A 25390-nucleotide genomic window follows, 5' to 3' on the forward strand; every position below is an offset into this window, starting at 1 on the left:
TCCACCACTTGCAGTTAAAAAGACATTCATTGTAAGTGATTTACAGATGCAGCAGTTGATGTGACTTTCAAGCAGGAATGAGGGCTGGTCTTCTATTTGCATATTTAAGCTTTCAAGTGGTTTTTTTATGAGTCAAAATATCTACTAAACTATATTCTGGGGTAAAAGTTTGTGGGCCACTACGTTGGGGTCATACACAGAGGCGTACACAGGGGGGAGGAATAAGGGACCCCCCAAGCCACCCAAAAATTAAAAAAAATTGATATTTCTGTGAAAAATTGAAATAACAAGAAAAAATAATATTTTAAGCTCTACGTTCTCCTGTGTGGTGAATAGGGAGATGTCTTTGTGACAGGAAATTAAAATATATATACTGTATTAATGAATTTATGTTAATATAAATGCTATTTGAAGGGCGGTAACTCCAAACCTCCCCAGGGAAGAAAATTTTAGAGTGGCTTCCCCCCAAAAATCGATCCTGCGTACGCCCCTGGCCACACACACAGCACATATTCCAGCATGAACTAGTTAGAAACATTAGAAGTTTCCCAGAGGAAAAAGGTATTTCTAAAGAATTGGTACATGACGAAACGAGTTCCTTGCAGGGGGCTTCCCACAACACCACGATGCATTTATGATGTGGAGTTATGCATGTGTTTCGTTTTCACGAAGTGCTGCCGTCTTCCTTCCATATTTAAAGTGAAAGAGGTAGAATATCTGAATTTGAAGACTGTAAAAGTGTACATTATTGATATAGGAAGAAATACTAGGAAAACTTTTGGAGTGGCTTACGTATACAGCGGTACCTATACTGAAGCAAAAAACGTAAACCGTAAATTTTAAAAATCTCAATTTATTTCTCAAATAATATTTTTGCATTGTCATTTCTTTTGTTGTTTTTCTCTTTCTCTCCAAAGTAATATTTGTAGTAGTTTTGTTGAAGGTAACCATTATTATGTCCGAGTGGCGCTTATCAGTAGATTTGATGTGAAGCAGAAGCCAATTCGGGACGAAGGAATGGATTTCAACCTATAGGTGTGTACACGGAGGAAGCAAGAAGGGGCGGAGACGATTTCATTTCCAAGACAAAAGGCAATGAAAACGATTGAGAGTCTGTGTGTGTGGTGTATGCATAAAATGATACATGCATATCTCAATATCTCTCACTCACCTTACATGACGCGAAGGCACTTTTACCTCGATAACAACGCACTCGAGTTTAAACAATAAAACGCTAGGGTTTAGTTTTTTTTTGTTCTATTTATCTGTGTTTCTTCTCCTATCTCGTACTCTTTTTTTTTTTTCTTATTTTCTTGTAGTGCAAAGTGCATATCGAGCCTTACGATTCGCGTCTTCGAAGCCTTCCTCACCCCCTATGTTCGGGATTGCAGAGCTGGGCGGGCCTTCGGGAAGTCAGGTGGTCGCTCTCTTGCTTTTCTGTTCACATCGTGCATAGGGGTGTATCCCCGTCGAAATCCACGACTGATTCCGTCTTCAACTATCCCCCATTACTGTTCCTATAATCCTAACAACAAAAAAACCATGACCCAAGCTGTTAGCGCGACAGGGAATCCACCAAAGGTGAAAGAAGCTGCCATAGAGAGCCTCCTGGATAAAACGGGATTCAAGATTACCCACGAGAACGGCCAGAGGAAGTATGGCCCACCACCGGATTCGAACGAGCCGACGCCCCCAAAAGGGTGCGAGATATTCATCGGGAAAGTCCCCCGCGACATGTTCGAAGACGAGCTCGTACCCATAGTGGAGAAGATCGGCGAGATATACGAGATGAGGCTCATGATGGACTATAACTGCGGAAACCGGGGTTTTGCCTTCGTCATGTATAAGACCCCCGAGGATGCCAAGAGAGCCATCAAGGAACTCAACAACATGGAGGTCAGGAGAGGCAGGTTCATCGGGGTCTGCAAGTCCGTCGACAACTGCCGGCTCTTCGTCGGGGGCATCCCGAGGACCAAGACCAAGAACGAGATACTGGACGAGATGAGGCAGGTCACCGAGCAGGTGTCCGACGTGATACTCTATAGCAGCATCTCGGACAAATCCAAGAACAGGGGCTTCGCTTTCGTCGAGTACGAGAGCCACAAAGCGGCCGCGATGGCCCGCAGGAAGCTCATGCCCGGAAAAATCCAACTCTTCGGACAGGACATCGCCGTCGATTGGGCGGAACCGGAATTGGAGGTGGATGAAACCATCATGTCAAAGGTATGCGTGTTTATATTATTTCTTACTCAAGGTCTTCCCGGGGACCGTGGTATGTCTGGTATGATCCAAGGCCGGTCCAGGGGCATGCTCCCCCTCAAGGGTGGGGCTGACAGGGCTCTAACCCCGGCGGCTCCCGGGACGATTCTTGTAAAAAAAATTTCTATCACAAAAAATTTACTATAGTGGACACCGTCAAAAACTAGCCTAGGGGCATATCCCGGGGACCTCAAATCCATATGGAGGCCTCCAAGATAAAATTTAGCGTTGGTTTTCCATCAGTATGCTCCCTGAAAATGCGTAGAAGACGTGTGTCGCTTGTGAGCATCTTGAAACAGCATTTCCCTAGAAATACGCAGGAGGCTTCAATGTCCCCGAAAATTCGTAAGCGGCTTCCATGATTATAGAAATTGGTTAGAGGCTCCCATATCCCTAGGAATGCATGGAAGGCTTCCATCATGGCCTCCCACATCCTTGAACAGGGCCCCCAGGCTAGAATTTTTATCGGGCACCAAACCAGACTTTTTACGGGCTCTTATATGGTGAATTTATAGCTTGAGAAAATAAAAACTGATAGTAATTGCCCCAAGGCTGCAGCCCTGCCAGCCCCATCCTTGTGGGATCATGGCTTTCATATCCTTAGAAACGCGTGGGTAGGCGTCCATAGAAATGCGTAGGATGCGCTTCCATATGCCTGGAAGAATCCTAGACATAGGTGAAGATAAACATTCAGGTTTGTTTTTTTTTGGGGGGGGGGCATGATGATGAGGAAGATGGTGTCGATTTATAATATTATATCTCATTTTTATGAGCCCCCCCCCCCCCCACTTATGAACCTGAGCCCTGGTGGGTCCATGCATTAAAACGACATTGATTTCTAGGATAAGTATTTTAATTGAAGGGGGGGGTCTTCAAGTCTGGTTGTGGGATGTCTTAGAATATGCTGTAAAAACGGTCCCATTACTTGATGTTCGGTTCATGTCTGTGTACTTGATTTTTTTTCTTTTAATCATTTGCTATCATACTTCACGCTGAAAGCTCAGATTTCTCAACAATGGCGTGCGTGCTCTTGGTAAAAATTACGTACTCCGTTTACCCAGAACCGCGCAAGACCATGACAGAAATGAGCGAAAATTTAAAAATTGAATTTTTTATTGCTTGAGTTACTCAAAATGAGCAAAAAAAAGAGCCACAATCGTAAAGAAAGCAGATCTTATCGCTTGATGGTTGGTTGTTATAAAAAAAAAAAAAACCTTTTCTTATCTTTACCACGTGGATAAGATGGAATATCTCAAGGAACTCTGGTTCTTGCCATCAGTAAGCAATGACTCGACTCGGCTGAAATATCCGTATCCCTTTCCTTGTTTACTATTTGAGCTACAAATATCTCCTAAAAACTGGGACATTTTTGTTTCTTTTCTTTCTACGGAATCTTTCTCAGGTGCGATCTATAGGGCTCATTTGGCCTGTGTGAAGACCTGAAGAATTTCCCGAAATACTTACGTATCTCGCACTGTGACCGTAGAGGCTGGGGTGCGTGCGTCACTGGGAAAACAAATGCCTTAATCAAAAATTTTATTCAACATAAAATTTTCAAGGTAAAATAATTGAAGGAAATATGGGGAATAATAAAAAAAATAGAAGAGATAATAGGATGTGTAAGCAAACATCTCGCTCCCTTCTTCCTTTCCTTTAACATTGTTTGAAAAATATTATTTTACCGTAAACATTGATGTTCGTTGGAGAACGAATGCATTTTTTGACAGTAACATCGTTTGAGAATACCCACATCGAAGTTTGAAAATGTATTGTTTACGGTTACATCGTATAAGAATACCCGTATCCAGTGCCGTCTTAACGTATGGACCCAGCCGGGCCCCTCAAGAGAAGAGGACCTCACAAGAATGGGAACTAATTGAAATTTTCGATAATTTTCCAAATAGGACCTCAGAAAAATCAATTGGCCCGGGGGCCCATGACGCTCTTAAGACGGCCCTGCTCGTATCGTCATTGTTGGCCTAATACCGTCTCGCAACAGAACTAAAACGGTACACATATCCAATCATTACACTTCACTTCTGAAATATAGATGGCAGCATTGAGAAATCAGACAACGCTAGATACAGACTGTTAGGTACACACAATTCCGGCACAGCTCACTCGGCAGTAAATTGTCCATATCGATAGACCGGAGTAGTGCTCGGTTTGAAAGAAAGAATATACGTACGTATATTCTTTCTTTCAAACCTCTGTTTAAGGGACGGATGATGTAATCCGTGTCCATCTGAATGAGAACTCATCTACTTCAGAATAAAGGAGACCTCTACGCAAGGGACAAGAGAGAAGTGGGGACCCTTAAATGGGTGTTTCTTACTGGCAGTCTTCACTGCACTCGATACATGCACATTGGCGTACGCAACGGGGGGGGGGGGGGGGGGGGGGACTACTGCCCCTCAAGATAAAATTATGATGTTTTTGCAGTGAAAAAAGAAGACCCTCTGAGAAGAAAAAAATATAGACTTCGTGCGCGCAAGCTCGGGTTTTCTTTTTTGGATCCTTTAGCGGGTCACTGTTAATTTGAAAACGTATCTTGAGCCACTCAATTAACTGATCTGGGAATGTGCCGTGGAACATTTAAGTGACCTGGAACTCTGGTGGTCATCTGTAAATATGCCGCGGGTCACTTGAATAATCTGAAACTATGCCGCCACTTAAACGGTCTGAGAATTTGTCACGAGTCACTCAAGTGATGTGGAACAGTACTGCGGGTCACTTAAATGATCTGGAAATGTGCCGCTTAGTTAATTTTTTACAAAATTAGATTTCAGGTTGTGGGTCACATTAGATGACTCTGGGAGCCACATTTGGCCCCGCAGGCTATGTGTTGAGCATGCATGATATAGATGATCCCCCTCACCGTCACCTACGAAAAATCCCGCGTACGCTACTGTATATACGTACAAATACAAGGCCACAACAGGCAAAATGCCCAACGAGGTGGCTGTAGCCACCTCGCAGGAAATGCATACTTAGCAGCCGCTGTGGTTGTCGAGTGGTCATAGTGACGGACTCGCGTTGCGAGGTCCCGCGTTCGAACCCCACCGTCGCCATAGTGGTGGTCGGCTGAAGTTGGTTTTCTGTGGTTCCCAATTTCAAGGCGCGAATGCGAGAGCCGACTTCCCATTTAGTCTCGCAACAGACCTACAAACAGTACAAATGTAATTCAATCATAACACATCACTCACTTCACTTCTGAAATATAGATGGCAGCACTGAAAAAAAAAATCAAACAACCCTTCATATGCACTCAGACTGTTAGGTACACTGTTAGTATACAGTTACACTTCCGGCACAACTCACTAGGTAGTAAATCGCCCATACATGGTGATGGACCTGAGTTGTGCTCGGTTTGAAAGAAAGTATACTTAGCATCAGGGGCGTAGCCAGAAATTTCGTTCGGGGGACGACGACCAAAGTGATAGAACAATAGATTTGGCGATCTTTTTCCCTCTTTCCGGTCATTTTCTCACATTTCGAGGGGTACCAAACCCCCAAGTCCCCCCCGCTACGCCCTTGCTTAGCATAACCTATTACAATTCGTATTCTTTTTCGATGACCAGCTATGATCAGAATTTCTAGAATAATGATTTCAAGAAATTCTGAAACTTCTCCCTTATTAGAAATTTGCTGACCCACATTAATAATTCGGTCATAAGCACATAAATATCGCCATACTTTCGTAATTCCTGATACCAGATCTCAATCAATGTCATGGATTGCCTAATCACGATAAAAAAGAATAAATAGTGGTCACAGAGAGCACATTATTGATTACATGTGGCTATTTTTCTTTGCCGGTTTAGGTGACCGTGCTGTACGTGAGGAATCTAATGCCAAACACCACTGAGGACAAAATCAAAGAGGTCTTTTCCTTGGAAAACACGTTGAGGATAGAGAAGGTCAAGAAACTCAGGGACTTCGCTTTCGTCCACTACCGTTCCAGGGAAGACGCCGAGAACGCCATGGAGGAGCTCAATGGTCAGTTTTACTTACGAGTTTAGTTAGTAGTTGTTGTGTGGCACGTTTTTACGTCATTCACATGGATAAGTGCGTCCTTAATCTTCTTTGTTTGTGGCCACCACATTCTGAAAACTGGCGTCGCTGTGAGAGGGGAATTTTTATGCCCCCCCCCCCCCGTACAGAAAAAAAAATTAGTAAGATTTTTATCTGGAACCCCTATTAATTTTTTTTTTTTTGCGGGAGGCATGCCACGTGACTTCAGACAGTAAGCCAGTGGTTTCCAACTTTTCATGCTTCTAGGGTGGGTCCGAGGCCTACAAGAATTCCTCTCTTGATACTGAAATAGTACTCCCCCATGAAATACCTCCTTGGAAGTCATGTGTACCACTTGAGAGTACCTTGACATAACGTAGCTCTAGAAATGCGTAGGAGGCATCCATATCCTTCTAAAAGTTCATAAAAGTCTTCCACATCCCCCTAAAGTTCATAAATGGATTCCATATTCCCATAAATGCGTTTAGACCACTTCCACATTTCTTGAAATTTGTAGGAGAAGCTCCCATATAACCTGCAAATGAATATGATGCTTCCATGTTCTTAGAAATGCGTGGGAGGCTTACATATCCCTAGAAATTAGTGGGAGGTTTCTACAGCCGTAGAAAGCGTAGTAAACTTCCATATCCGTTTTAATTCGTAAGAGGATTCCATATCCGTTTTAATTCGTAAGAGGATTCCATATCCGTTTTAATTCGTAAGAGGATTCCATATCCGTTTTAATTCGTAAGAGGATTCCATATCCGTTTTAATTCGTAAGAGGATTCCTTATCCCTAGAAATGCGTAGGAGGCTTCCACATTCTTAGAAATGAGTGGGAGGCTTTCATATCCTTCGAAATGCGTGGGAGGCTTTCATATCCTTCGAAATGCGTGGGAGGCTTTCATATCCTTCGAAATGCGTGGGAGGCTTCCACATCGCAAGAAATGAGTGGGAGGCTTCCCTAGCCGTAGTAATGCCTAAGAGGCTTTCTTCATAGCCCCCCCCCCCCCACAAAGTGGGGCTGACAGGACTCCAAGATAATTACCGTCATTTTTTTTTCATGCTGTAAATTAACTATCGAAGGGCCCCGTGAAAAGTCTGGCTAGGGGCCTACCAGAGATTTCAGCCTAGGAGCCCCTGCTCCAAGAAGTGGTGGGGGGGGGGGGCTATGGCTTTCATATCCATAGAAATGGGCGAGGAGATTCCACCATATCCCTAGAAATGGATGAAGGTTTCCTCCATATTCATAGAAATGCATGGGGAAATATTCCTAGATATGAGTAGGAGGCTTCCACAGCCGTAAAAAGGCGTAGGAGACTTCCATATCCCTTTTAACTCGTAAAAGTATCCCATATCTGTAGAAATGCCTATGCTCGACGAGGGCCGAGAATGAGAGGGATCTTGGGTGTCCTCACCCAAAACCACTCTATCCCTCTCGTGGGCGGGGCTCGAAGAGAGCCGGAGGTGGCTCGATGGGCCAGGGCTGGACGCAGTCCCTCTGTCACCAAATGGCGAACTATAAAGGAATTTCGAGAAATATCCCTAGAAATAAAGAGGAAAGCATTTAACATCCCTATAAATGCGTAGGAAGCTTCCATATCACTGGAAATGTGTAAGGGGCACCCACATCTTTAGAAATGCATAGGAGGTTTGCTGATCCCCTATAAATGCGTAGAAGCCACGCCCCTACTTGATGTATATAGTAAGCTTTGCTTACCCACGGAAATGCAAACACGCAGGAAGCTTGCTTACCGCGAGACATGCATATTCCTCGAAATGCGTAGAGATTCGCTGACCCCCCCCCCCCCCCGAGATACGTGTAGGGACGATTGCGTGCCCTCAGAAATGTGAAGAGGGCTTCCTTGTATAAATAGCCCCGCACCACGGCAAAGCCATAAATCTGCCTCAGCGTATCCCCAAACCTATCGCTCGTCGCCGCGTACCACAGATCGGGAGCCACAGCAGTAGGCGTTAACCGTCCAAATAATCGTGCGATTAAGGATGGAAATAGTAAAAACACTGGTTATCATGCGTCGCAATCGAAGTCTCGCGCGACCTTCTGAATTATCTTTCGTATATGACTATTGTTACTTTTATATACAGTTTCTCCTGCTGAATGTGAGATAACGTTTTTTTTTTTTTGTTTCTCTTCAACCACCCCTCCAACTTGTCTTTAATAAGGAATGATAACCAAGGCAAAAAAAAAAAAAAAATCCTTTCACTTTATCGGACTTATCATTTTTATCACAATTGTCCTTTTTTCGACTCTTATAATACGTGCTGCAAGAAGAAGAATGAATAGACTTACCTGAACAGGAACCCGAAAACTAGAGTTTGAGTGATAATCATTTGGTCTTCCCCCCACCCCACCCCACCCACGCACCTTCTCTCAACTCGCCATCCGTGAAAAATACATTTTCGCTTCTGAAAATTTTCGTTTGATTAAAAGAGGACACCTGAAATTTTGGGTTATCCTGGAGTTTGGCGAGGTTATGGTAACTCTTTTGCCAAAGAAGATAGAAAATCCATTGAAAAGCGTTAGTGGCGACTCACCACGTGGAGCTTGCAGCGGAAATTATTACAAATAACGCGCAAGAATATGTGGGACCCTCTGAAGTAACCGGGGGGGGGGGGGGGGGTGGAACTGAGGCTTCTGGGAAACCAATACGTATTAACAAATTTAGGTCGTTGTTTGTACACTGTTTTGGATGCTCGCATGCTTACACACACTCTCTAGGTCACTCTTTTGGTCGCTCACATGATTGCAAACGCTTTAGGTCACTCTATAAACCGCTCGCTGACCTGGTCGCTTGCTCTCTAGACCACTCTTTTGGTCACTCACATGCTTGCACATTTGTTGGTGTATACAGGGTTTTTTTGACTATTTCCTCGAATTCGACACCCGGCGCTATAACCCGTTTGGCCTTCCTGCAAGTACATTTGTGTTTCTGAGTAACTCTTTAAGTCACTCCTATGCTCACCCACTCTTTAAGTCTTTCACATTTTTGCACATTACCTTGATCACTCACATGCCTGCACACGCTCTATTTCATTCTTTTGATTGCTCACTGACATTCCTTGCTAGGTCACTCTTGTGGACCTTTACACCTTTACTTATGCTCTAGGTCATTATTTTGGTCATTCGTATGCTTCCACCCACTCCAGGCCATTCTTTTGGTTATTCACATGCTTGCACGCGCTTTAGGTGACTCATTTACATATGTCTCTCACTCTGTAGGTCACTCTTTTGCTCATTGACATGCTTTCACACCCTCTTGGTCACTCTTTTGGTCATTCAGATGTTTGTACGCTCTCTAGGTCACTGTTTTGGTTGTTCGTCACGCACTGATCTGGTCCCTCGCTCTGTAGGTCATTACCTTTGGCGATACACATGCTTGCTCACGGTTTAAGTCACTCTTTTGCTCACTTACGTGCAAGCAAATTCGCTAGGTCATTTTCTTAGTCACTTGCTGACCTAGCTCCTAGCTGTCCGGGCAGAGGTGGATTTATTGAGCTTTATACAAATTTTGCCGCCCTCCTCTTATTATACCAATTTTTTTGGCCAATCACAAATCAAATTTGCCACCCCCTCTGAACTTGCCGCCCTGGGCTATAGCCCGCTACCCCCCTCCCCCCCCCCCACTCTGTAAATACATAACTGATGAGTATCAGTGCTTTAATTCTTGGGTTCCGCCGATGATAGAACTAAAGTGATCACTGCAAGATTGAAAGTAACCTAATTCTCTCGATCTACTGCTATTATTGTATTGTGAAACTATCGGAGTGGCGTAGTTTTGAAATCAAAAATATTGTCGTTTCTGATTAGGTACGAACTTGGAAGGAAGCGAAATTGAAGTGACATGGGCCAAACCCATCGATCGGTCGACGAGGCCAAGGAATCGATCCCCAGTTCCTCCGAATGCGACGCCTTATTCATTCGTGTACGGACATCACGCCATGGATCCGTATTCTGGACACGTTATTCTTCCGCCTTGTCCCGTGTAAGTTCCTCTTTTTTTCTTTTTATTGGAGATGGCTCCGGACAAATTTCTACGGACTCGTGAATGATTGATCCATTGATATTGTAAAATATATGTGTGTTACTGCCAAAGCACGAAATGTTCGCAAACTGGCCGCCCCATGTTAACTCGGCCAATGCCCGAATTCCAGGCTTTTGCCGGCTCCCATATATCGATTCATATGATTCGGGGTCATCGCCACGTTAACGTGTTTTTTTTTTAAAATTATGGTTAGCTATTGTAACCCTAACGATTAAAGAATCGGAATAATTTAGGGATCGATATAAAGGGATATATATAGATATCGATATAAAGGGATATATATATATATATATATATATATATATATATAGATAGATAGATATCGATATAAAGGGATATATAGATATCGATATACAACCAAAGCCTAGTGAAAGTCCGAAATTCGGACACTAGCCAGGTCGAGGCCGATTTCGGACTTTGGCAGTAACATGCGTACTGAACATAATTTGTATTTCAGGAGGACCCCGTTGTTTCATCAGCGAATGCCCCTCGCAAGGCGGGGAAGAGGAGCTGCCGGAGTTAGGAGATTCCGCAACTATACGCCTTCATCTAACAATCATACGGCCGGATATAATCCCGTTGATGTACGTATATCCTTCTGTTTAAATTAACTATGCTTAACATCACAAAAAGTAGCCGATGTTCCAGCTCTTGAAGTCGTGAAGAGACCATGAAAAATTGTATTTCGTGTATCATTCGGAAACGTATAATTACTGATGATTGTGGTGTTCTGTTTTACGAGTTGAAATGATGAAAACACACAATCACAAAGACGATATTCCGTACATAGCATCCGTGCATTACATCTCCTGCCCTTCTTTTCGCATAGGCAGCCTATCCTTCATTACACCCTCCTCCGTACGGACAGTATCATCAAGTAGCGAAGCTCGGACGGATCCCAGAAGAAGGGAAGATGTACCATCATCAACCCGAGTACCAGGTGTATGTCCCAAGTACGTCTTCGGCTGAAGGTAAGTCGTTTGCTCTCGTTATCTTTTAATTCCTGGACGGTCGTTAGTTTTACCCTACTGTTGGGTAATTCGTTGCCTTTGCGTGTAGGGGGGGGGGGGGCTTCAGCTTGGAATTGCCGTTATGTAGTGTTAAGCCCTATAGATTAAAGGCTATATAGATATGTATTTATAGTATAAATCCCCACGACGGACATTAAAATAGTGGCACCTCTCTCGAGTCTTACCTCATTGGCACTCGACTCAGGAATTCATCCCGTTTCGCCCTGCCAAGTTTTTGTACTGGGGAGGCCTGTAGCGTCAGCTTTACTAAATTATCCTGTATACCCCTAGGGATTGGTCAGGGGTGCATCAATGAGATTATCTTTATATTCCAGACCGTTTTACCCTACTGTGAGGCTTAGTTTGGCGTTGCCGTTATGCAGTGCCAAACTATTGGTTCAAGGCTCTGGATTGGTATCCTCAGAAAAGAAACCTCGCGACTGACATTAAAAGAGTGGCACCTCTCGAGCCTGGTCTCTAAGGCACTTGACTCGGGGATTTATCCCGTCTCGCTCTGTTTTCGTACTGAGCAGGACTGTAGCGTCAGGTTTACCAGTAACCCGCATATACCTTCGAGATGGGTCGTGGGGGGGGGGGGGTTGCATCTATAAGACAATCTTATAGATACACCTCCAGTAGTTCTCAAACTTATGCCACCAGCGACTCTCTTGCCTATTGTTTATCCGCGGTTTCCCGGAAAGAGAATCACTTCATTTCATTGAATAGGCACACATCAATGTGGACAGCGCACCGCGACGCTCACTTTGAGAGAAACGCTGTTCTACTCCATCTGTGAAGTTCACAACACGTTGATGTAGAAATCCGGCATTTGAAACTCTCGTCTCCAATTGTCTGAGACGTTTTCTTTATTTTTGTTTTTTAGGTCCTGAATCGGCCATGACGCCATCAACTGGACCGCCGCTTCCTCCGCCTCCTCCTTATCCGACATACTCGAGGATAGGACCACAAGGATACATTCCTGTTCCCGCAGGTGATAGCATTTCATTTAGATTCTGTACAAAAACTTAACAATATATTGTCTTATGGGTCAACATGTTGTCCATATTGTGAATTGATAATGACAAAAATATATGCTTGTGAATGTCCATGTTATGCAAGTATCGTGTTGAAGATTTGCCTGCTCTCTGCGGAAATACTTTTTTTTTAATGGAAGACCGGCTCGCATTCGCTCCTCCAAGTTGGATGCATGTTTACTACTGAACTGTAGGCGCTCTCAGAGGGATTCAAATAATAACTTTAAATTATATTCACAACTCTTTTTTTGCACGAAGCGCTGCTATAAAAGGAGCGCCAAATCAGGGGTAAGGAAAAAATTAATCGCAGGTAAATTTAGAAAATAATATTTCGCCTGTAACGTTTCAAACTGCGAATATATTGGATGGATCAATTTGCAGAGAAAATTGCAACTTTCATTGCATCTAATTGGAGAAACAACCAGACATAAATCTTGCGTCAGTTTATGAGGAAATGAGAGAATATAACGCCCGGGTAAGAGAGCTTTAACGACTATATCAAACTTATATCCTTCCCGTCTTTTGCTATGCCGGCGAAATTTGGGATCCCCGTACACAAAGCAATGTAGAGAGGCTGGAATCTATCCAAAATAAATCTACCCGCTTTATTTTAAACTGCTGGTCTTCCTGTTTCCATCCGTCCCACAGATATATCGCTCGCCTATTCCTTCTTTTCAAAATTATCCACGGCTATTTCAACATTCAAAGTACACTACCCACATTCAAATAATCAAATCTTCACATTTTTCTAATAGGTTCAATCACTCCCAAAAATTGAAACCCTTTCTTGCATCCACAGATTGCTTCAAATTTAGATTTTTCCCCGCACAGTTATTGACTGGAACAACCTTCCATCAAATTCTGTAGACTGTACTCTGATTTTGTATGTACCGTCAATCGCCTATGTCAAATCCCATCACCGCACCACCCTCTTGTATAGGCCTCCAAGTTGGATGTAAATTATTGTAAAGTCACAACTCTTTTAATAAAGAGTTGCAAAACAATATTGTATAAATAAATAAATAAATATTCAGGGCCGGATTAGATGTTGGCCTTTAATGTTTGAAGTTCCTAAGCAATTGAATGGTTTTGGTGCCCCCTCCCCCACCCTCCCTAAAAGAATATTTTACTCGATATTGAATCTTTAAATTAAAGAAAATACACTACATGAAGTTTTATAGTTCAGAAGTAACTAATATAAGGCCGGGACTAGTTACACTATAAAATATATTTTACACCATAAAATTTTGATAAAAGATCTTTTATAAAACTGGAAAAAATTCAATCAATAAGCGCATAAGCTGGGTTTGCCGCTATTGCGGTAAAAACCGCAACCGCAATAAGGCCGGTACTACACTGTAAAAGTTTGATAAAATTCCTTTTATACAACTTGCAAAATCTAACTAATAAGGTTATTGGTTACATTCTAGAAAATGCAACCGGTGACCTTGTTGGCTGCATTTTTCGTTTTATAAAAGGACTTTTACAAAACTTTTATAGTGTAATACCGGCCTAAGCTCGTTTTCATTCGAGCAAATGCAACCGGTGATCTTATATTGGTTGCATTTTTCGAGTTTTATCAAAGTGCTTTTACAAAACTTCTATAGTGTAATCCCGGCCTATGGCAGTATTATGGTTTGACTATTTTTAAGCACGGACATTGAAAAAGTCCCCCTCCCCCTTTTTTTCTGATTGCAAAGTCTTTCATAATATCTGTTGGGGTTTTTTTTTTTTGGAACACTTGGAAGCTTTTTGAGAATTTTACACTCATATTCCCCAAAAAAAGACCGATCTTAGATTTTTAGACTTTTTTCAGTCTTTTTAAAACATTCAAAGATATTTTCTCCCGTCCACTGCTTCTTTGGATTCCACAAAGTGGTTTCAAAAGCAACCACTGAATTTCAAAGCATGGCTGATATTACCCACAGGCACTGGCGTATTTGCAGGGGGGGGGGGGCTTAGCTGGTAATAGCCCAGTTTGGCAAGTTCAGAGGGGCGGCAAATTTTAGAAATGAGTGGCTAAGAAAATTAGTACATAATGTGAGAATGGCGCCAAAATTTTATAACCATGAACCCGGCCCTACCTAGAGAGCGAGTGATTAGGTCAGGGATTGACCTAGAGAGTTTTCAAACATGTAAGTAAACAAAAGATTACGAGTAATAATAATTAACGACAACACCCTGAAACTATGCAGTTTATCCGCTAATAACTCAAAGATTTTCACATTTTGAAGTCCACGTCCTTATTCTGTAGAACTTGGCTCACTCTTAATGCTTGGGTCTCACCCGGACACCTCGTGACAATTATAGGTCTTCGTACAATTTGAGGCAGTTAGTATGCAAATTGGTAGGCTGATGGTTTTAGCTGGTGGGGGGGGGGGGGGGGTGCCTCGGAAAAATAAGTTTGTCAAAGGGGCCTATGATGCTGTCAAAAAAGCCCAAGCTAACTTTTTAAGAAATTGCACAAAAACTCAGCATTTACGTGATCTCTAGGATAGGACCTGACCTGGTGGTCCGACCACATCATTTTGATAAAGGTCTTCAACTATACAATCAATTTAAAATTATACGATTTTCTGCTGGATGCTGGAAAATATTTTACATTAAAAAAAACACCATTTTGATAACTTTTTATGGTGCTCCCTTTTCTCCTGATGTCCTAAGCACGTGCTTATTTTGTTTAATGGTTAATCCGGCTCTGACTATGTATTGCTTGCGTTTCGTTTCAAAATATGAATGCATTCCCACTGCGGTAATCGAGTGATCATAGTGACGGACTCACATCGAGGGGACCCGGGTTAGCCCTACCGTCCCGTCGCCACAGTGGTGGTCGGCTGAAGTTGGTTGTCTGCGGTTCCCAAATTCGAGCTGATCCATTACCTCCAAGTAATGGTTGATATTCCCCCCGTTAAAAAGTCTCGCCACAGAGAGCAACAGGCCTACAAACAGTACAAATATTCAGTCATTACGCTTCACTCACTTCACTTCTGAAGTATAAATGGTAGCACTGAAAAATCAAACACAACACTAGATACACACTCAGACTATTAGGTACATACACTTACACTTCCGGCACTACTCGCTAGATAGTAAATTGTCCATGACGGTAGACCTGAGTAGTGCTCGGTTAGAAAGAAAAAAAAATGATATTAAAACGCATTGCATGTACAAGTCTACGAAATTTCCGGGTCGTTTTACTAGTGCAGCTTATACGTCGGTGGGGCATCGAAACGACTTGCACGAGATGAGAATTTTATTTCAAACCTCTTCTGCTTCTATGCATATTTATAATCTAGAAATGCCCACATCTCTCGCATTTCTAAGAGAACTATAACGCCTCCTATTCATTTAGATGGGTACGCACGTCATCGACCTCCTCCCCACTAGTTTAGGGGTTTTGTTTTTTCTCATAAATTTACTATTCGTAGAGCCTTTAGTAACTTGCGGGCCCGCCAAAGATCCTAGCCTAAAGCACTGCTGCAGAATGTGGAGGCCATGACGAACGTCTTTTGCACATTCATGGTGATACATACGCAAGCCTCCTGTATGTTTCGGGAGAGTAAGCAAGCCTCTCATACATTCCAAAAGGTAACGCGCATTCCGAAGGCAGCGCATTTCTAGGGGCTACGCGAACCTTATATTTTGATACAAAATGCAATGAAAAAGAGGCCCCCCCCCCTCATTCCTTTAGAAATTGGGACGGTAAATTTGGCTTTAAAAGTGAATCTCACCACTCATCAGCTATCTTTTTGCACTTCAAAAATGGGCCAAAACTTTTTTCCCTTCTCCCAATACGGCCCAGAAAACCCACAGGGTTGGACATCCTCTGAACTTAGTGAAACATTTTGTCGCAATTTGGGGTGTGTCTATTAAATGTCTATCGGCAGCTCTATAATCTTTTGTTTTGCATATTACTTGTAAAAACATACTCATACGTTTTTTTTCGTTTTTGCAGCATATGACGAGAGTCCCTATTATACATACCTGCAACCTCCGCCGCCGCCAGGGTCCGTTCCGATGTACTAATAAGTATAAGCAAGTCAATACTGAATAGGAACGGCCTTCGTGTGGAAGACACTAACTCTCTACTAGTCTTTGCTCTGCTCAGACCGAGTATTTTCTCGAAAAATATATTCATATTTTCCCTATTCCTCCTCCCTAAAGAGCCGGAAAAGAAACTTCATTTGTATCGTCCAGGTGTATTCATACGCCTTTTTTTTTTCTCTTGTCAGAGTTTCAGTATATATATATTATATATGTGTATGGTATTTATATGCTTTGTATTTAGTATATACTGTGTATTTCTCGCAGCTGATGTCGGACAACGACATCATAAGCTGCTGTTGTTTTTTTGCCTATTTTATACGACATTGTTTTGCTGTTCGTTTTTTCAAACTTTTGGAAATAAAAATTTATATCGGAATCTTAAAAACAATTTCCTATGCACCAGGGGATTCAAAGGTCCATTTTTTGTTTGACAGAATAAAGTAACGAAATAAGCACAACATTTAAAAGTTGCAAACAACGAACAAAATTTTACGTACTACTAGAACACACTTTAACGTTTCCAAAACAATCGCGATTATGCAAATTAGACTGTAAACACGAGTACTGCAGCTCATCTGGCGCCACCTATCATTTCCAGCAAGAACTTCGTCCCCACCTAATACTTTTTATACAAAAAGAAAACGAAATATGTGCGAATTTTTTGACTCCTCCAATCGGCACACATACATTTCCACAATGAGAGCCATTAAGCCCTTGAGTGGGAAGGGGAAAGCATAAAATGTCTGAGCACGGCCTTAATCATGAGTGTATATTCACAGTATCATTGACATCGGGCGATTCCATCGACGGCCGACGTCGCCCTAACTCGCCTGATCATTTCAAACAAAGCAAAAGGTATACAGGTGGTCTCGGTGCTTCCTCCGATTACACCGACGTTTTTCAATTGTTTTTATCGGCCGATTCAACTTCATATATTTCACAGGGCTGTAGATCGTTTCAATACGAAATAATTATCTCTTTAGGTGGTATAGCCTACATCTTCGGAAGTTTGACTGCGTTTTGGATTTTATCTCTTTTATACAGGGTGGATACTATCGACTACCCAATAATTCTGTGGTGTTTGGTCAGAACATGATAACTCGTAACAAAATCATATTCTTGAGATATGAGCATTTTCATTGTTATTTAAAAATAAAGCATACACACAAAAACAAATGAAAATAACCTACACCAGCATGTTGTTTAGCCATACGCACATATTTGTGAGAAGAGTTTATATAAATCGAGAAGCTATCCATTCTTAGAATAAGACAACCATAAGTATTCTTTATGGGCATTGTATAATATTTTATAATGTGTATATATTGTTTGTAATTTGTGTTAATTGCATTTTTAATTGGGTTGCTGTATTTTTGAAACATATGACATCCATATTTTTATGGGCATCTTTTTATCAGCCACCTCGTTGGGCATTTTGCCTGTTGTGGCGTTGTATTTGTATTTATCTCACTTCTAATCAGTAATAATTAGCAAGACTTTACTACTAGATCAAAAAGGCATTTTTTGGAGATATCATGTTCTGACCAAACACCACAGAATTCTACACATGATTCCTTGTGAAAAACTAGTAGTATATTAGAAAAGTTTTTTTTCAGTTTTTCGATTTGACTTTAAACAATAAGCTAGTTGAATGAAATAATTATGGAGTTATAACGCTTTAAAAATTGCTTACGCGACTCCATAAGCTTCATTCTTTTCCATATTAGTTTTTCACAAGGAATCGCGTGTGTAATTATTGGGCGGTCGATAGAATATACGTGTATGTTTCTACCCGAGATTCCGAAGTCTAGCGTCTTCGTAAAATGGTTATTTCTTGAATTCTGGCTAATGTGAGAAGTGGCGCGGAGACGCTAGACTTCCGACGTTGGCCACAACATAAATACAAACACGAAAGAAAATGTACAGAGAATGTTGAAATAGGAATTTATTGTCTCTGATTGGTTGAACATTGGACAACATGAGAAAGATCAAAACATCGCTTACACGTTTTCCTAAACACACACTACTGTACAAGATTTTATTTTTTACATAAGACATGTTACAATACCAGTATCATCAAATATTATCAGCACGGTAATATATATAATGGCTTAAATACTGACTAGACTCGAATTCAGTAATATTCGGGAAGAAACGTAAGCTACTTAGTTATTATCCTCTTAAAAATCCGTCTGAACGATTTTCAAGTTCCGGAAAAGGCATCTCATAATTAATTAATTCTGCATTAATTGGAAATCTTGAGGAATTCGCAACTTCCAGAAATATCGAGAATGATTCCACACATTAGTCTCTCCGTAACTATCAGATAAGGGCCGTATTCACCGATATGGTTTAAACCTGAAGTTACAATTTTTGGATAAGAGATCAACATAGATTGGTTAAAACCCCGAATTTAACCAATCCGTATCGATCTCTTATCAAAAAATTGTGACTATAGCTTAAACCATGTCGGTGAATACCGCCCTTAGGGCGGTATTCAAATCATTATATGCAAACGGGGTCGTCTCAAGAATATCATGAGCACCCTTCTAGCCTGGAATTGCCAGCTTTCTAGGTTAAAAATTCATACTCTTGAAAACTATAGTAGCGGTAAGCACGCACGGAGGATTTCCTATTGGGGGTGGGGGACAGTACTATAACCAGAATAAATACTCTATTGGCGTTAGAACTTCTGCCTCAAATTAATGAAGACAGCCAAACTCGGCTTAAAAAAGGAACGACCTTTCAGTACCGTTCTCAGGGGTGGCTCTTGGGCTGGGTGCCGCTGTAGAAGGGGCACCAAATCAGAATTGAAAGGGCGAAAAGGGTTTTTTGATAAAAAAAATAGCTCCCACACGGATAGATCTTTCTCGGGTCACACTCGTCCGTTCCTTAAGCTCTCAGTGCAGTAGGGACCCTGGGTGGACTCAAGCATTAAAACGGCCCTCACAAAGCTACAAAACATTAGGAGCCTTGTCAGCCCTCCACTCATGGGGTCACAAATAATATCAGCGGTTCAGAGAATTAACGCATCTCTAATTTATAGATAGTGGAGAGCGGGGGACCAAGTGAGGGGTGATAGAAATGTTTTAGACCTGTAAGAGTGCGACTTGAGATTTATGTTAGGGTTTTTTTAATCCCTGAATCAATTCTGGGGGTGATCAACTTAGAGCCACAAAAGTATCCATGGCGACGTCATTGGGCCGAGTTGTAGTTTCATACACACAAAATTCGACACGAAGTTCAGACCGGCTCCGCATAGTAAAATATTCAAAATTACAAGAGTGACCGTTCGTTAAGATTAATCGTTCGGAAAAAAAGGATAGGCAACAACAACCGTCAAAAGAGATAATACTGACGTCACGCTTACGCTCAAAAATGGCGGATGAGTCAGCCAAATATTTTAAGGATCTCTACTGTGCATAATAGCGAGTATAAAATGGTTGGTGTGGGGTGGGGAGAGAATATCTATATGCTAAATTGCCGAAATTTCGGGAAATCCCTTTTTCAAAGATTAGGCAGAAATTTCTTCAAAAAGCTTCATTTGTTATGTGAGAATACATTCTTCTTCCAAAGAACTTCTAAACTAGAGCCGCCCTTAGGGAAGACACGTACTACAGTGGTAGCCGGACCGAGTCCCAGGCAACTGAATAAACGAAAAAACAAAAACCCTGAACGAGGTGGCTCCAACTATGAAAAATTTTATATAACCAAATTGGAGAAAGTCTCTCAATGTCCCTACTCCCCATTCGCGACTGGCAAGGGCGGCTCTGTTCTAAACGTGTGCAAGGAGAGCACTGAAAAATATTAATTGAATTTTTTCTGAATTCGATTCGATGCAAATAGTAATTATTGAATTAGGAAGTTCGTTAAAATTGAGAAATTTCAAATATTGGTGCTCTTTAATACTTCATTGTACACCCGTACTAGTCAATTGTACTATACAGATTATCGTGATGCGATATTTTTTTTCGCTCTAACTAATAAGATCGTTATTTCAGTTCAGAAAAAAACGAACCGCTTCCAAATATACCCATGTCTTTTGAGCTTAATTGCGCGCGTCGATCCAAACACGAACAAGGATGAGATCATACTGTAGGGACTCCCCGGCTTACGACCAGAAGTCATCGTGTCGCCTTCGGCGAATTTCAACCCCTTTAACGATCAGGGACGAGATATTTCGTCCAAAAAGCAAATAGAAAAAATTCATTCCAGCTCTCCGTTTCTTTTAACCTCTTTTTCTCATCGCGAAAGCGAAATTGATTTTGAACAACCCTATGATGGAAGTTGTTTTTTCCATCCCAGTTCTTTTTATACCTACCCGTGTTTTAGTGATTTTTTTCTTCCCCTCCTTCCACTGACATGCAAATAAGGAAACCAGATTTATCGCCGATACTTCAAATAAAAACTATACAAATTTGTTGGCAAAAGTACGTACGTAAAAAGGTTAAATAGGAATTGGGCGATATTCAGCGGATCCGGCTCAAATGTACCAGAGGGGATATGATCACGAAGTATTCAAAATCAAGTCGCAAATGCTGGGTGCTCGGCGTGAGCTTTACGTCGGGGATTTTGTGATTTATGTAATAAATATGTGGGTGCTCGAGCACCCTCAGCATGTATACAGCTGGATTCGGGTGGCGGCAGTATCCGCGATGCTATACGCTAAGACATCTAGAAAGAGGAGCGGACTCATCGCCCTCCATCTTTGAACAAAAACAGGTATTGGCGCTCCAAATGGTCTAATTTGTAAAATCAGTAAGCAGAATAGGGTACAGCAATCGGCTTTAGTGATAATACTGACGTTACACTTCGCTCAGAAATGGCGAATGAATCAATTAAAGGAGCTCTACTATAAGCAATCGACGCCATGCCAACAGCGATCGCAGAATTACGGGTGAATTCCAGGATTATGTAAAATTAACGCATTATGTTTTAATCCCAACTATAAAAAAATAATACTTCTTACAATGTCCTGTTACTTCGCGATTTCATTTCTTGTTTTGTGGCCCGAATTTCACCAAGGCCCCTCGTCTTACTTACTCGTCCCCTTACAAGAACTTATACGAGGTCATACAAGAAATGGAGGAAATGATCACGAAGAACTCAAAACATAGAATCATTATATCTTCTGATTGGAACGGCCATAATAGTCTATGGGGTTATGATGATAATAATGAAAGAGGTCAGATGATACTAGATCTCATTCTGGCGAAAGATTTAATTTTGTTGAACGCCGATAATAAGACACCCACATATGGCCACACAGGAAGCTATGGATGGCCCGACTTAACCCTGACCAACTCTCCAGTGCTGGCACAAAATATAGAGTGGTACGTAGGGGAGGAGACGACACAGAGCAGTCATTCTTATATCCATATGTCTATAAAAACGACTACCATGACTACAATAAGAAGTTATCGCACCACCCAAAGAAGGCACAAAACTTTACAGGATATCTTAAAAATTGCATTCCAGACCAAATAGCTAATATTAAGAGATGTTATACTTCACAAGACCTGGAGAAAGCGACGGAATCCTTGTTCCAAGTACTGACGACGGCGAGTGACCGGACACTTCTTGCAGCCGAGACCAATGACAGAATCAATGACAAAAAGAATCAGTCGAAGTGGTGGAACATAGAGTTAGAAATCGAAAGGAAACATTCAAGAGCCTTGAAGAGGCGTTTCCAGAAGGCATCAGAAGAGGACAAACCCAGGTTGCGGGCGATGTTTTGTAAACACCGGGTGATGTATACAAAAATGGTACGTAAAACTAAGATTGCGTCTTGGAGAAAGTCATGTGAAGATGCAACGGTGGTTTACGGCACCAACTATCGAGCAACAATGAAAAGTAAATCTTTTCCCCAAGTCATGATGGGGAAGACAGGTAACGAGACAATCCTAGAAGCGGCCACCCGACAACTTCAAACAATATATTCAGATGTCCCAGTCTCTTTAACCCAATCCACACAAGATTCTCATGAGGTAGCAGCACATCCTGACTCTCCTAGATATCGTGATAGACCAATTTCCAAATCAGAGATAAGAAGGATTATAGACAATTTAGACAATAACAAGGCGCCTGGATTGGATAGAGTGAATAATCGAATGACCAAGGCAATCAACAGATCCTTTCCAGATCTACTACACACCTTATTCAGCAAGTGCTACTCAATCGAATGTTTCCCAAGTCATTTTAAAATCGGAAAGCTCCTCTTATTTCTTAAAAGAGGCCGTAACCCCAATGACTTGAGGTCATATAGGCCAATATCTTTACTCTCCTCTGTTGGTAAAATATTGGAGCGAATTATAGTTCAGCGCATCATGTATTACACGGAAAGGGTTGACTGGTGGCACATTCATCAGTATGGGTTCCGACAAGGCAAATCAGTTGAGATGGCTTTGGAAGATATGATGGTAGAAATTAAGTCTCAGCGAGACAAAGGAAACGACGTAGCCGTCATATCTCTAGACATTGAAAGTGCCTTTGATAACATAAGGTACGAATCTATCAGTCGCCGAATCGTAGAAATGCCTGTCCCTCCACAGCTCAAGGCAATTTTGTGTGACATTCTGCACGATCGACAAGATGCGATTGTGACTAACGCGGGATCGACTACTAAATACCTGCAAAAGGGAGCACCACAAGGGTCGTGCTCGGGTCCTCTTTTATGGAATCTAGTTCTCGACGAGCTGTTGAAAATGGAGTGGCCAGCCAATATCCGTGTCCACGCCTTTGCCGATGATATACTTGTTATTGCGTCTCACCAGACGATCAAAGGAACTGCAGAGCTAGCGGAAAAGGCACTCCAATCCATCACAAATTGGTTATTATCCCATAGCCTTTGCCTGTCGGCGAGCAAAACGAGATTTCTCTGGATCTCAAAGAAGCGCCCCCCATCGATTTAGATGATGGGAAAGACAATAAAAAGAACTACAGTATTGCAGTATCTAGGAGTTTCCATTAGCCAAGATCTCAAATGGGAGTCCCATATCCAGAAAATGAAGGATAAAGTTGCTGCTACCCTGCAGAAGATGCGACTTATGGCCGGAGCAAAGTGGGGCATTAATCAAGAAATGCGCAGAATCCTCTATTTGACGGTGGCAGAGCGAACTATGGCTTACGGTGCGTCAATCTGGTGTGCATCGCCTCAGGTACAGCTTTCAAACAGACTGAACTCAATTCAGAGAGGATACCTGTTGTACACCTCAGGAGCTTATAGTAAAACCTCGACAAATGCTCTCCAGACTATCTTGGGCCTCCCTCCGTTGAGCCTGAAAATGGAGTTTCTAGCTAAGTCGGCTCGCCTACTCCAGCTCCGCAAGACAGTCTCAACGACGGAAAATACATTGGATCCTCAGGCATATAAACGAAAAACAAAGGGTTGGTCATCCCACACGTCAGTCGGGCTGCGGAACAGCCAAATACGTTTTGACGAACCAGAAAACGAAGGTGAGCTGCTTCAGTCATCCACACTTATATACTACACGGATGGATCAAAGTCGGAAAAAGAGACTGGAGCAGCATACGTTAAGACTAAGACTAAAGGTAAACAAGTAATAGCCCGATGGTCGGTCAAGCTAAAGGATGATAACTTAGTGTTTCAGGCTGAGCTTTTCGCCATCTACAACGCAGTCTTAGATGCTTCTTTACATCGAAAAGCTGCCCTAATTAGATCTGACAGTCGCTCCAGCATACTGGCGGTCTCTAATCCTCAGTCTAGTCATGAAATGGCTAGGACAATAAGAAAGCTTCTCTGCAATCACACCAGAATAAGCCTCTCTTGGGTAAAAGCACATATAGGCCAATGGGGTAATGAATTGGCGGATACCACGGCGAAGGAAGCTACCGAATGCGAAATCATTACAGGTGATCTGCTGCTCCCCGCATCACACGCCAAAGCAATCCTATGGAAGGATCTAATGAATAAATGGCAACAGAAGTGTGATGACAACACAGAGCCCGGTCGATCAACTCATAGCATCCTGCGACATGCAATGCCTCGGAACCATAAATGGTCGCGTGAGATGATTATGTTCGTAACGGGCCATGGTCCATTTCCGGCTAACCTTCATAGGTTCAAATCAATCCCCAGTGATAAATGCTCATGTTTGGCCATAGGCACGCCTCTTCACTACGCAACTCTATGCCCCAAGACAACGGCTTTCCACTTCAGAGAGCCAGCTGAACATCTGCGAATACCTTGGCTTGAGTGCATCCTGAAGCGGGAAGATGAAGTAAAATACGTAAACTGGTCCGCTTTCTAGAGCAGCACCCTGAGGATATCAGAACTACAGTCCCGGAGCCAGAACCAGATAGAGAGCCACCTATGCCAGTTAGGAGATCCACTAGACTACGACGTCAACTACACCCAGACAGCGATCTCGTACATCTGTTTAGAGAAGAGGAAGAAGAAGAGGAGCCTGAGTAGTCGAGAATAGTTTGATCCACGCTGGCTTATCGAAAAGCTGGATACAGGCAGCAATTACTGACGAATCTCTTTGGACCAAATAAAACCACACGGTGCAGCGATTAGATCAACCCAGCAGTAGATTGACAGCTTTCATTGATGTGATAGTTACTGATCCAATGAAAATCCCTGAAGAGAAGCAGATCAAATTTTATCAAGAACTATTCCCGATTATGACGATTATTATGTGATTTATAACCTGTGATTTACAATTGTGATTTATTTACAGAATCACCATTTTTCGATTACAAATTTTATACTTGTTTACTGGCGAGGTGCGTAATGGCACCTGCCCATGTATGTAATATATCTTTCTCAAGATCAATAAATGGTTAGGTTTCCCCGGAGGCACCCGAGTCCCCAGGGACAATGTGCTTATATCACTGAGTGTGACAGAGCCTGGGTGTCTCTCGGTTCCTATCACTATCACCAAGGCCCCTCACGTAAAGCACCTTTATGAATTAAAAATATCAAATCTAAATCGCATTAT

General features: G+C 42.2%; 2 protein-coding genes across 3 annotated transcripts; both read left to right on the top strand.

Annotated features, from left to right (window-relative positions):
- Positions 1 to 1115: 1115 nt before the first annotated feature.
- Positions 1116 to 16803, top strand: LOC149069207 (RNA-binding protein 47-like). 2 transcript variants are annotated; one of them, XM_089250729.1, is made up of 7 exons: positions 1116 to 2223; positions 6084 to 6258; positions 10102 to 10276; positions 10794 to 10920; positions 11166 to 11307; positions 12230 to 12337; positions 16336 to 16803. In XM_089250729.1, the coding sequence occupies exons 1-7, from the start codon at positions 1543 to 1545 to the stop codon at positions 16404 to 16406; spliced, it is 1479 nt and encodes a 492-aa protein (XP_089106855.1). In that variant the 5' UTR covers positions 1116 to 1542; the 3' UTR covers positions 16407 to 16803. The 2 variants fall into 2 exon arrangements, with proteins under 2 accessions (XP_089106855.1, XP_089106854.1); XM_089250728.1 differs by having other exon boundaries at positions 1201 to 2223; positions 12230 to 12333; positions 16336 to 16579.
- Positions 16804 to 23341: 6538 nt separating this feature from the next.
- LOC149069208 (uncharacterized) lies at positions 23342 to 24697 on the top strand. Its single transcript, XM_089250362.1, has one exon. The coding sequence runs from the start codon at positions 23342 to 23344 to the stop codon at positions 24695 to 24697; it is 1356 nt and encodes a 451-aa protein (XP_089106488.1).
- The last annotated feature ends 693 nt before the right edge of the window (positions 24698 to 25390 follow it).

This window comes from Pholcus phalangioides, unplaced genomic scaffold, assembly GCF_987345545.1.
Source record: "Pholcus phalangioides strain wild (caught in Gottingen) unplaced genomic scaffold, Ppha-v1.0 ptg000024l_1, whole genome shotgun sequence".
NCBI classification, from domain to species: Eukaryota; Metazoa; Arthropoda; class Arachnida; order Araneae; family Pholcidae; genus Pholcus; species Pholcus phalangioides.

Bases quoted from the DNA above. Each gene is read 5' to 3' on its own strand.
- LOC149069207 (XM_089250728.1), top strand. From the start codon at position 1,543: ATGACCCAAGCTGTTAGCGCGACAGGGAATCCACCAAAGGTGAAAGAA. The intron at 6,259-10,101 runs GTCAGTTTTACT...GTTTCTGATTAG, and splicing joins CGCCATGGAGGAGCTCAATG to GTACGAACTTGGAAGGAAGC. The intron at 10,921-11,165 runs GTACGTATATCC...CTTTTCGCATAG, and splicing joins CCGGATATAATCCCGTTGAT to GCAGCCTATCCTTCATTACA.
- LOC149069208 (XM_089250362.1), top strand. From the start codon at position 23,342: ATGGGAAAGACAATAAAAAGAACTACAGTATTGCAGTATCTAGGAGTT.